This window comes from Manis pentadactyla, chromosome 12, assembly GCF_030020395.1.
Source record: "Manis pentadactyla isolate mManPen7 chromosome 12, mManPen7.hap1, whole genome shotgun sequence".
NCBI lineage: Eukaryota > Metazoa > Chordata > Mammalia > Pholidota > Manidae > Manis > Manis pentadactyla.
Genome location: NC_080030.1, coordinates 91,329,181 through 91,341,319, shown reverse-complemented (window position 1 = coordinate 91,341,319; position 12,139 = coordinate 91,329,181). Strand labels below are relative to the sequence as shown.

The following is a 12,139-nucleotide window of genomic DNA, read 5'->3' as shown; positions in this document are numbered from 1 at the left end:
CAGAGAAAGACAAGTACCATATAGTTTCACTTAATTTGTGGAATCTAAAAACAAAACAAAACAAAATGAACAAAATAGCAAAGACACTGAAAAGTGGCTGGTGGTTGCCATGGAAGAGGGTTCAGAATGGGTGAGCAGGGGAAGAGGGAGATAAAGGGGTTCAAAAATTCTTAGTCATAATATAAGTTGGTCATGGGGATGTTAGTACAACACAGAGAATATAGCCTATGAGTCTGTGACATCTCCCTGTGTTGACAAGTATTAACTGCACTAGTGGGGAGGTGAGAATTTAGTAATATGTGTAACTGTTGCACCGCTGTGTTGTATACTTGAAACCAATATAAGATTGTATACCAATGATACTGCAATAGAAAATAAACATAATAAAACCTCTCCTCTTCTGAAAATGATATTGTGTGTATATTTTTTCCTTACAAACTATGTGCATGTATGTATGTGTGAGAGAGAGGTCTGAAATCACAAACCATTCATAGACGTATTTTTGTGTTTACTCCTGTGGTCTGGACTATGAAGCAGCTGTCAATGGGTAGGTCATTCAAAATCAGGAAACCTTTACTTTACTATTTTACAGTAACTCTGTTTACTTACCCCTTACCAAAATATTCTTTCTCTGTTTTCTGACTTATTCATAGCATGTGGAAATTAATTTTTTATGATATTCATCCCCAGGTTGACTTTACTATTTTACAGTAACTCTGTTTACTTACCCCTTACCAAAATATTCTTTCTCTGTTTTCTGACTTATTCATAGCATGTGGAAATTAATTTTTTATGATATTCATCCCCACTAGGACGACTCAGAGGACTAAGCTTGTAGTTATGAACTCACAGCTGATTCATGACAGCAAAAGGTTGCAAAGCAAAACAGCAGAAAGGAAAGGCATGTAGGGCCAAGGCCAGAGGGAAGCGAGGCCCACGCTCCCCAGAGTCCTTTCAGAGTAGAATCACAGAAGGTGCCCCTAATTCCTCCTGGACAAGTCGTGGAAACGTGTGGGTATGTTGTCTACCAGGGAAGCTCATTGGGTGCTCTGGGCCCAGGGTTTCCACCGGAGTTTGATGCATAGGTTCACTCTGCTGAGCATGTCCTAAAAACTGCAAACTCCCGAAGGAAAGCAGGTGTTTAACACAAAGTATCTTGTTTGCACTTGAGGCACAGTGAGCCACTCTTACCAGTCAGTTTGGTGGGAACATTCCCAAAATCCAAGTTCCCAGATGCCGATCACCTGCTACCTTTGCAAAGTGGCCATTTTAAGGATAACAGTCTTAATTAAGCCTGCTATATTAACTCTTTTCTACACGATATGTTTTAAAGTGGAAAAATATATTAGATAGTTTTAACCTTGATTTAGGAGTATTTATTCATGCAGTTCTTCCATTTCAGGAATTAACACAAGCTGTCCATGAAAGCCGAGACATTGCTACCTCGAGGTAGATGTTTAACGCCCTCTCCCTTTTGTCGGGAGTATCCAGTACGGAGAAGCCACATTATGGTTGTCCCAATATATTCCAGCAATAAAACACCTTTTTCTAACCCAAATGCTGCTGCCATATTTTGATGGTATTACTGTGTTTAGAGGCTTCATATTTTTTTGGTAGTTTGCCAATTTTTATTACTTTCCTGCTACTTTAACAGTTTTCTGGAAACAATATGAAGATAGGAAATTGATCATTCATGTCTCACCCCAGAAGTGAGTTACAGCGTATAAGTGAAACTTCATAAAGCACTTCAATACTCCTTGAGCTATAATGTTCATATTTCAATGTGATTTATTAACCTGCATTTTGGAGACAGGAAAATGATCAATACCTGCGTTGGGGCACAGAGCCCTGGAACTGGAACAGCCCTGAATAAGCCATCCATCTCTGCTCTTGTCATTGGGTGGGTTCAGAACTAAACCGGCCCAGATACGTGGTTCAGAAACCCTCCTGAGTGACCGCCCCACACCTCCTCAGGGCCCAAGTGTAGTACAACTAAGCAACTATCTGAAAGTTCTTTCTAGATCGCTTATTTTACTGGTCTTTTGTGGAATTAGAAAACAGTTTGAAAAGTCTTTAAGACAACTGCTAAATCATCCTGTGACCTTTTCTTTCCAAGATTGAACCATCCTACTTTCTTCCACCTTTTCTCAGAGAAGTTGCAGCAATAATAATTTGATATTTTCTTTTGTAAATAAGTGCAAACTTGATCTAAACCAGGCATTCTTAACCTTAACCTAAGTTTCTGTGAACTTGGATGGCAAGAAAAAAATTACATGTTATTTTTCATTACCTCTATTAGAAACTTAGCCTTTTCCTCCATTACTGCATCACAAAATTGATAAAACATTCAGATAACTATATTTCAGTGTAATTATTTCCCTTGCAGTCCTGTGTATTTTACTTTATCCATTTAAAATCATTTTGCAAAGGGGTCTATAGGGTTCACTAAGGGGCCATGGGGGAAAAAAAGCAGGCGACAGTCTAATGAGGGCAGTGGATAGCTTTTAACTGAGAATGATCAGGATTGAATTTTGTTTTCTTTGTTGAAGCTAACATTGACTAGTACTGTGCTTCATTTAATGTACTGTTGTGCTTTTAGGTTTATGTGCAAGTTAATAAAGAGGCAGCAGATGATAAAAGTATAGCAGAATTAGCACATGATTTCTTCCAGCGATTGGAACTGGGTGACACACAAGCACTTGCCCTGTGGCAGAAGTTCCGGGCCTTGAGCATCGAAGAGTACGTCCGGATCTACAAGGTGCCCGTCCGCTCTCCTGTCCTGTGATGTGCAGCTCTTGCCTGGGTGCTACTGGGTAGTGAAGTTCCTTCTTAAACTCCTGTCTTAAGAGTATATTTGTCATTGAGTTGAAAATTAAGACTCAGTAATGGTTCTTTGAGCTGAAAATTAGAACTAAGAAATAATCCTAAAGCCTGTGAACTTCACAGGCTGAACCCCAGGTGACATTCAGATACTCCTTTCAGTCTGGCTTGGCTTTTCTCTCCTCACATTTCTTTCCTTTTCCTTAATTACTTTTTCTTCTTTTGCTTCCTTAGGCATGTATGTGATGGGTATAAATTTGTTTGATAAACATTGTAGGGGGTAGGAGAAATATAACAGAATAAAATACACTTAAGTCCTTCTCGCACTTTACATTCTAGCATGGAGACAGTGACTCAAACATTAAAGACAGTATGAATTAAACAAGAACATATATAGTCTGTTAGATGATGATGCTGTGAAGAAAGAAGCATGGGAGGGTAAATGAGGGGTGCTGCCTGTGGATGCAATGAGGAGGGTTCCATTAGAGGAACCATGTGGCTGGGGTGAGGAAGCAAGACAGGCAGGACGGGAGGTCGCAGTCAGTTGTGGGGTGGGGCGTGAGGTAGGACATTTTCCCGGCTGTCCAGTCTGGCATCCTGCTGTGGTGGAAATGCACTCATGCTGTCAGTGTGATAGCAGCTAGCCCCTTGTGGCTACTGAGCATTTGAAGTATGAGCAGTGTGACTGAAAAACTGAATTTTATGCCTAGCAGCTGTCATACTGGTAGCATTGTACCACTGCCAGGACTTGGCTGGTGTTGGGAGCCATTGGAAGGCTTGAGCACAGGGGTGACTTGATCCCATGATTTGCCCATCTGTGTGGCAGACTGCAGAAGCATCCTATTTTGTCTTAGGGTAAAATAGTAGGACATTTATGTAACTTATTTTTTCTTTTGTTTCTGAACTCCTTCAGCGGCTAGGAGTACACTTTGATGAATATTCAGGAGAATCATTTTACCGTGAAAAATCTCAAGAAGTCTTACAGTTGCTGGACAGTAAAGGACTCCTACAGAAAACAATGTACGGTCAGGTTACTATTCTTTAGTAAGGTTATTTGATCTTTGGAACTGGTACTGATGTATTCTCTCAGGAAAACAGAACATGGTGTGCAGCCTCCTGGCATTTTTTAATAGTGCTTTTTGCTGTTCAGAGTACTTTCCCACATGCTGTCGTTTGCTGCCATAACTCAGTCCTGGCAAGGTTGGGAGAAACAATGTCACCTACTCTTTACATGCGAGGCAAATTCCTCGTGGGATTAGGAATTAAGAAAGCGCAGTGGGCTGCCTAAGGTCGCACAGGCTGGCTGGTCGTGGCAGAGAACTGAAAGAAGGGAATACGCTCATGCCTTCTTACTCAGCCTTGTCTTTTTAAAAAATCCTTTCCTAATCAAAAAGGACTTAAGACAGCTTTTGAAAACAGGCATAATACAACAGGCTTTTTTGATAAATAAAATGAGGAAATCAGGAAGCAGGGAAAGAAAAAATGCCATGAAATCAGGGTGGCCCTGGAGTTACCGTGTGACACGGGGATGGTTCCTGTGCTTGAGGCCGGGCTCTTCCTCGGCTTTGAGCCGCCAGCCGGGCAAACCAGCAGTGCCAGCCGCGGGAGCCCAGGCCCATGGATGAGGCGGCAAAGCAGCCCGTGCCTAGGAGGGCCACTTCTCCCAGTTCCGGAGCGATTTCGCTCACCCCCCTCACAGAGAAGGACGTGGAGGATGTGGTCCGGAACATCCTTAGTCATGTCCTTACGGAAAACTCTCAGATGGCCTGATTTGGATTCCAATTTTTGATCAGGCAGGAAAGACTAACAAAATTCCATGGTTTTATTAATCAAGGGTATTTTCTGGCATGTTAAAAATTAGCCAATATTGAATGTTATAATAACTTGAATTAGAAGAAGAATACAATATTTCATGGTTAAAAGTGCAGTTGAAATCTCACTTTTCACCTGGCTATGTTAAAGACTTTATGCAAGTACCTTAGCCAGGGCTACAGATTTTTAAAAAGGTGAATCTTAATTACAAATATTAATTACATCATACCCATTCTTACTAGATTCAGGGTCAAAACCCCTCATTTTTCTTTATTTTTGGTTACACTGTTTATTGCTACTTACACATTGAAAACATTTCTGATTTGCCAAGATAATGTTGTAGATACTATACTCTCAAAGGTCTTGATTTATTATGTTGCTTCAGAATTACCTTTCTGCATTTCTAGAAAAGGAACAGCTGTAGTGGATCTTTCTAGGAACGGTGACCCCTCAATTTGTACTGTAAGGCGAAGTGATGGGACTTCTCTTTATGCAACCAGGTTTGTATCTTATGTGAAAGTCCCCATTAAGATACATATGTGACTTCATATTCTTTGTTGTAGGACCAGTGCTAAGACAATCATTCTATCCTCAAAGCTGTTAACAAATCCTAGCTTCTAAATCCTTGTTCTCATCATTCAAAATACATTTATTGCCAACAGTTTCTGGAAAGGGTTAATATCATCAGAAAAGTGACTGAAAAACTACTCACAATCAGTTAAACATTGTAGGATTTCTACAGTTGCATACATTGTTTTACAAACTATAAAACTGAGGTATCTCATAATCAACTATAAGTATTTTACAAATGCACATTAGCAGGAAGTGTATACTGGAAGATGGCTGTGTGCGTCAGGAGTGTCCTGTGTGAAGACCCTCCTACACGCACAGAAATAAAGTAGGCCAAGGGAGAAGTAAGCCATATTGCTCATATTGTTTTCATCTGTCTCCGTGACTGACCCCTGTGGAAAGCAGCAGTCTTTTTAATCAATAAAAACTACATTTGTCAAGCACACGTATTTCTGGGACAAAGCTAATAGGAAGGAGAAAACAGGATAGTAGAAAAGCCACACCAGCAAACACAGCCATACTCAGAGCACTGCCAGCCGAGGGCTCCAGTGCCTCCCAGGTCAGAGTTTGACGATGGATCACAAACCACTTTTGTAGCATAAAGTAATGATATTGTATTATTGTTGTCACATTACCATCATTTGTTCTAAACACCTTTAACTATCCAGCTCTCTTGCTGTCTCCTGGAAGATTCCTTTCCTAATTTCTTGCTTTTTGGCATTTGCCTTTATCAGTTCCATACTCGTGGGAATAGGAAGTAAGAAGAACCTGTATATCTAAGACATACATTTCTTTTTCTAGATAAAAATATATATACAGCAGAAGATTTTTTGTGCCAGGTAATCATTGTTCAACAGATTAAATAAAGAAACCCTTGAGCAATGGTTTTAAGAAATGTGTCCGCTCAGAATAGAGGCATCACATCATAAACACTCTATGTGCTGATGTATCTTTTTGGGGCCATTACTAGGTCGAGGGTTTTCTGTGTATTAATGCCTGTACCTTCTCTTTTTTTTCCTTGGGGAGAGTAACTCTCTTTTGACAACTCTTCAACAGTTTTCAAATTTGTTGAAACATTTGGTTTTTCTCCGTGCTCCAGCTTTGGTTGTTCCACCCTTGCAGTGGGTTCCTGATGGGACACATCCGCATGTGTGGGTGTGAATTAAAGGAGTGGTAATAACAGCAGTGCAGGGGAATGCTGCTGAGCGCAGGGGGAGGCTGGAGAACTGGAGTTCTGTTTAGAAACTATGGGCTGTGGGTCCCTGCTTCGTGAAATGAGGGACCTGAACTAAATGGCCTGGCGTGTCTCTGGCTTTCAAGGTCAGGTTCCACAAACTCAGCCTAGAATTTTTTCTTATATTCTTATCATTTATTCTTTCCTTGGATCAAAGACTCTCATTTTGTCCTTGGCTCAAGCCAAAAAATATACGGGGGGTGTGTATTTGTGAATTTATTTGGGGGATAATCTTCTATCCCGATGTTTCATCACCTTCTGGTGTTATTACTGTATCCCCGCCCAGGAGCTTTTAGCCATGTTTTTCCTACTGGTCCACCGTCGTGGAATTCTAGTATCACAGATAGACTGTATGCATGTATTGTAAGCGTATGTGTGCTTTATATATAAAGGGTGAGATTGTTTTGTTCCTCAAGAGCCGGCGTTTGCCTCCATCGAGCAGGCTTGCTCCGGGTTAGACCAGGATCGGGAGGTGGGTGCGGAGGCCATTCAATGATCTGCAGTGTTACAGAAGCTCTGGCGATTGGTATATCCTCCCACTGTCCTATTACTAACCAAAAATAGCTTTAATTTTGAGTTTCAATATTTTCATAATTTTGGCTTAAAATGTTACATAGTTCATGGTTTATTTTTAATTATTTTATGCTGCTTGCAAACTGAGTTGTTTATACTTAATCAGAGATAAAAGAGATATGTGGAATTCTGTCAAAGGACTTTATTGTCTTCTGAGGTATTGCTGTGATTGTTCTAAGGCCCTGGAAGTCTTTGGTGGAACTAGTAAGAGTAGCCGCAAGAGCAACTGCGTCTCCTGTGTTTTAAGTATTGCAGAAAGGTGACAATTAGGTGACTCTTCCAGTAGAGTGTTAATTAGCAAATCATAAAATATTTACCTGCTGACACTTTGCTTAAAGCCATTTTGAGTTGTTATTACTACTTGTCCCAGAGCTTTTATTTACTTTTTTTAATCTTCTCACACCATTTTTATTATTAGTATTTTTCCCAAAGCTCTTTCTGTTAGTACTTTGCATCAGCAGTGTGGTACTGGGCCTCGCTAAGCTTGGGTAGAATACTTCAGGCTGTCAGATAGTAGGAGTCCTTAACTGGAAAAGCCTGATTACTATTACATAGGTAAAAGAAATTATTACTCAGCTCTGCTTAGTAATTCATAATTTATAGGATTTTTTTTCCCCAGAGATCTTGCAGCTGCTATAGATCGAATGGACAAGTATAATTTTGATACAATGATTTATGTGGTAAGTCATCACAATAAAAAACAAAAGTTATGAGCTCTACCTCATGAAAACTACAAAGATAAAAATTGGATGCCATGTTGAAAAACTATGGAAAAATAATTTGTCAAACTGTTGAGAAAATTCTGGTAAGTGTATTTAAGATGGCAATCACAATGATTAAAAGAAAAGATACTGTTTCATAGTAAAAAAAATACCCAAATCAGGAAAATGTTTATGGGAAACGAATATGTACAGGTCACTATAAGGCAATTTAAAAAAAGCTTTCTATTTTAAATACTTTAAGACACAAGAAGTTTCAAAACAGAACAGTTTTCATATACCCTTAACCCAGCCTTCCCCAGATAATACCTTACATACCACAATACTTGTCAATACCAGGAAACTGACATTGGTAGAGACCTTAGTTATTTCACCAATTTTTACATGCACTGTATGTGGGCCTGGATATGTGTGTGTGTGTGTGTGTGTGTGTGTGTGTGGTTTTATTTTTTATGAAATTTATCACACTTAGATTCATGTAACCATCACCGCATTCAGAACAGAGAACTGTTCCCTCACAAAAGAAACTCCCTAGTTGCAACCACTTTAATCATCACACTGCCCCCCACCCTCACCCCTAATAACCATACCTTCCCCTCACTCTGCCCCTGGCAATGACTGCTCTGTTCCTCATCTCTTAGTTTTGTCACTCTGAGAATGTTGTGCCAATGAGATCCCAGTCGGTCACCTTCTGAGCCTGGCCCTTTTCACTCGGCAGAGTGAATGAACGCCCGGAGGCTTGGCCGAGCTGTTGCCCGGATCAGTAGTTTGTTCTTCGGCTGCGTGGTGGTCGTCCAGTTGTCTTCCTTCCCCTCCTTACCATGTGCAGCCTCCCTTTCTCCTAAAGAAAAGAAGTTGCCATTAAATATCTTAATACAGCTTAGCTTTGGCCTTGCTGGAGATAAAAGCTATAACATTTAAGAGAAAAGGAATTTTATTAAAAAGAATACTCAAAGATAAAATTCCCTGTTTCCCCCCGATGCAGTGATGGGCTGCAGCTCTGGCCTCCTCCTCTCGTAGGGCGCACAGCTTAGACTTCCTTCTCATTTCACGTTCTTGTGTGTTTATTTAAAATATACGAATTGGCAATGATACTAAAAACTCAATGTATTTTGATTTGTGTCCAATCTATTTTTATAGATTAATTTATCACTGTTCTTTTCATTTTAAATAATTTTTTTCCCCAAGACAGATAAAGGGCAAAAGAGGCATTTTCAGCAAGTGTTCCAGATCCTGCAGATGATGGGATATGACTGGGCAGAAAGGTAATGCCATCAGTGTGGTTCTTAAGTTCCTGATCAGGATCAATGAAGAGTTGCTAGGTTTGCCAGGTCCAAAAATTTATCAAGTTGTTAAAGATTTCATTCAGACCTCATTTCTTTGTTTCAAGATGTTAGTATGGAAAAGGTGTTTATTTCTTGCATGAATTTATGTCCTGATTATATCAATTTCTAGCTTATAGACATTTGATAAACATGTTTTTATTAGATATTTGCTCTCAATGGCTTCATTTTCAGAATTATCCCCATCTCCTTTTTTCATAAAGGCAACTAGTAGTTTAATCACAAGCTGGTTATCTCTGTAAAATTAAGCTGTTTAACACCTGTGACAAATTACACATTTCAATTTATTAATTTTTTAAAACCCCTCTCTAAAAGGTCAAACTACTGTCTCAAAGTCTATTATATATGATCACCACCTCTTTTTTGGTTTTTCCGTTAACCAGCTGCCCACTTGATTTCAGGTGCCGGCATGTGCCCTTTGGAGTGGTGCAGGGAATGAAGACTCGAAGAGGAGATGTTACTTTTCTGGAAGATGTTTTAAATGAGATTCAATTAAGGATGCTACAGAACATGGCCTCTACTAAAAGTGAATCCACTTTTTTGTTGAAGTCCTAACTTACATGCCACTCTTATACATTTTGCTGGACTTTCACTAACCTTGTCAAAAAAAAAGCTTGCATTCATTAGTGGTGCCTGAAGTTTTAGACTTGCTGCCCAGGGGTGTTCTTTGCTTCCTTGATCTGAACTGATACAACTCTAGGTCTCTTCTCAGGGACATTCCATTGTTGGTTATCTGACGTTTCCGGACTACATAGTTGGAAACAAGTCACAAGTCCATATGGCTTTGTTTAGCCTTCACCCATAGAAAAATAAATAACAGCTGCATCTGATGTCTTACAAGGAGTATTTGTAAGAAAAATACATTTATGTTTCTTGCTTTTTAATGTAGACAAGGGAATTGTCATTATCAAAGGTGAATGAGCCCAAATGAGGAAAGTAAATTGCCCGCTGTGAGCCTGTTTGTTCTTGGTACCATCAGCCCACATTTTCGGCAGGTCTGTCTCCCCTTCGGTCTCCGGTTCTGCGCTGTCACGCAGGGTAAAGAGCTGCCTCTGTTTCAGCCACCAGAGAACTGGAGAGCCCCCGGGAGACTGCCGAGAGGGTCGGCCTCGCAGCGCTCATTATTCAGGTCTGCTAAGACTGCTCCCCAGGAGAACCTTTTGTTCCATACGAGAACAAATCCCAGTGCTGAGTGTTTACTCTCTCATTTTAGGACTTCAGGGGCTTACTCTTATCTGACTATCAGTTCAGCTGGGACCGAGCTCTCCAGAGTCGTGGGGACACCGGAGTCTTCCTCCAGTACACGCACGCCCGCCTGCACAGGTGAGGGGAGGCTGCCGGGGAAGCCGGGCGCTCTGTCCTTCCGGCCCCCGGCCTTCTCCAGCATCTCATAGGCGATACCGCTTGGAGTTCAAGGGACTGCCTACTGTATTTGGTTTTTGTGGGTTTTTAAAAAAATGTTTATTTTGAGCGCCTCTGTAAGAAATGCTTTTATGTGCACTACCTTCACTCAGAATAACCCTGCCAAAGAATATACTCTGTTTTCAGATGAAAAACAGATTTTGGAAAAACAGGCCTCAGGTTAGCTTCAATGTTAGCTTCAAAGTCTGGGGCCATATTGAGGAGAACAAGACTGTATTAAGAGATGGTGTTCACCATTTGCATTATGTGTCCTTGGATGACCTGTTTAATCCTTTGTCGTTTTTAAACTTTTGAGAACAGTCTGGAAGAGACTTTTGGGTGTGGTTATCTGAATGACTTCAACCCTGCTTGCTTACAAGAGCCACAGTCTATTTCGATTCTCCAGCATCTTCTCAGGTATGGTTTTCTGGTGTTACCGGCTTGACTTCTGCTCAGTGAAATGACTCTTGGCAGTTTGCTGATCCCTGGAATGAACAGGCTAGTAGTTAGCTCTTGCCTCCTGCCTCTAAACAGAGTTTTCCTGAAGGTATGGCCTCAAAGGGCAGACAGAGGGCATGCTCAAGGTCAGTCCTTGAGTCTTAAAGATACTATCACCACTGAATTAGCACCGGTGCCTAACATTGTCGAGGTCATGGCATGAGAGTGTGAAGCCTGGGAAAAGCATAACCTGAAAGGTTTTGGAAAAGATCATCTTGCACCTTCTGTAATAAGTGAAAGCAAGTCCCTGCCTTTGTGTAACTTCCCCAAGACCGTAAGTCTTTTTGATGGTTCAAATAAGTATTTACCTGATAGGCCCACACTGGGCAAGAGCCCACACGTTTGAGCTCTCACAAGCATTGCTGGTGAGGATGAAGGTGTTTACAAGGCCACTTTCTCTAAGTGCCACTCAATGGTCAGTGGTTCTTTCCTGGCATCAGGACTCAGTTGCTTCACCTTTGACTAAATTGTGAGGAAAAATAAGCCAGCCTGGTTTTCTTGATCTTGAAGATAAGAGTCTGATTGCTAATTTCTAAACTATGTTCCCGAATGTGGCTAAAGGCTTTTTACATTTGGTTTAATAGCCATGAGTTGAATCTTTGGGCTAATTCTGAGGGATATTAAATGATACAGAAAGCAACTGCCATCAAAGAATTTGCAAGAAAAGAAAATGTGCCTTGACCTTCAAATGCACACAAGGTCTTTTTTCATATACCTCACACTTAATGATGTCAAGTCAACCTTACATCCAAGATCTTTGTGTTAACATCTTACTGTAATATGGGCACAGTCTTCCCTGCCAACCACTCCTGTCATCTTATTTAGGTTCGATGAGGTGCTTTATAGATCATCTCAGGATCTTCAACCCAGGCACATTGTCAACTACCTTCTAACTCTAAGGTACTTTATACTCTTGCTATTTTCAGGTGTTAAGACATTTAAGACCTGATTTAAGAACAAAGGACTTTTCATCTGAAGTTTTCCTATAAACAATCCCTTGGCCTAAAAAATGTGCTTTAAGTTACAGGAATTCTTGCTTTGAAAATTAGCAATTAATGATCATTCATTCATCAGTGATAAGTATGGTCACTACAGTCCACTGAACAGGAACCAACAGCTTTATCACCAGTGGTGACAGACAGTGCCCAGGTGTTAGGACAGAGTGGGCG

The 12,139-nt window shown here is 40.6% G+C and overlaps 1 protein-coding gene across 4 annotated transcripts in view; it reads left to right on the top strand.

Moving 5' to 3' along the window:
• Positions 1–12,139, top strand: part of RARS2 (arginyl-tRNA synthetase 2, mitochondrial) — a 107,480-nt gene that overhangs the window by 93,714 nt on the left and 1,627 nt on the right. For 3 of the 4 annotated variants that reach the window (XM_036912175.2, XM_057489410.1, XM_036912177.2), the window contains 10 exons: positions 2,600–2,758; positions 3,734–3,840; positions 5,040–5,132; positions 7,629–7,689; positions 8,917–8,993; positions 9,473–9,597; positions 10,133–10,200; positions 10,285–10,394; positions 10,794–10,889; positions 11,796–11,870. In XM_036912175.2, coding sequence (XP_036768070.1) covers positions 2,600–2,758; positions 3,734–3,840; positions 5,040–5,132; positions 7,629–7,689; positions 8,917–8,993; positions 9,473–9,597; positions 10,133–10,200; positions 10,285–10,394; positions 10,794–10,889; positions 11,796–11,870 — 971 coding nt within the window. The remainder of the gene's footprint in view (positions 1–2,599; positions 2,759–3,733; positions 3,841–5,039; positions 5,133–7,628; positions 7,690–8,916; positions 8,994–9,472; positions 9,598–10,132; positions 10,201–10,284; positions 10,395–10,793; positions 10,890–11,795; positions 11,871–12,139) is intronic. The other variant, XM_036912176.2, reaches the window with a different exon arrangement.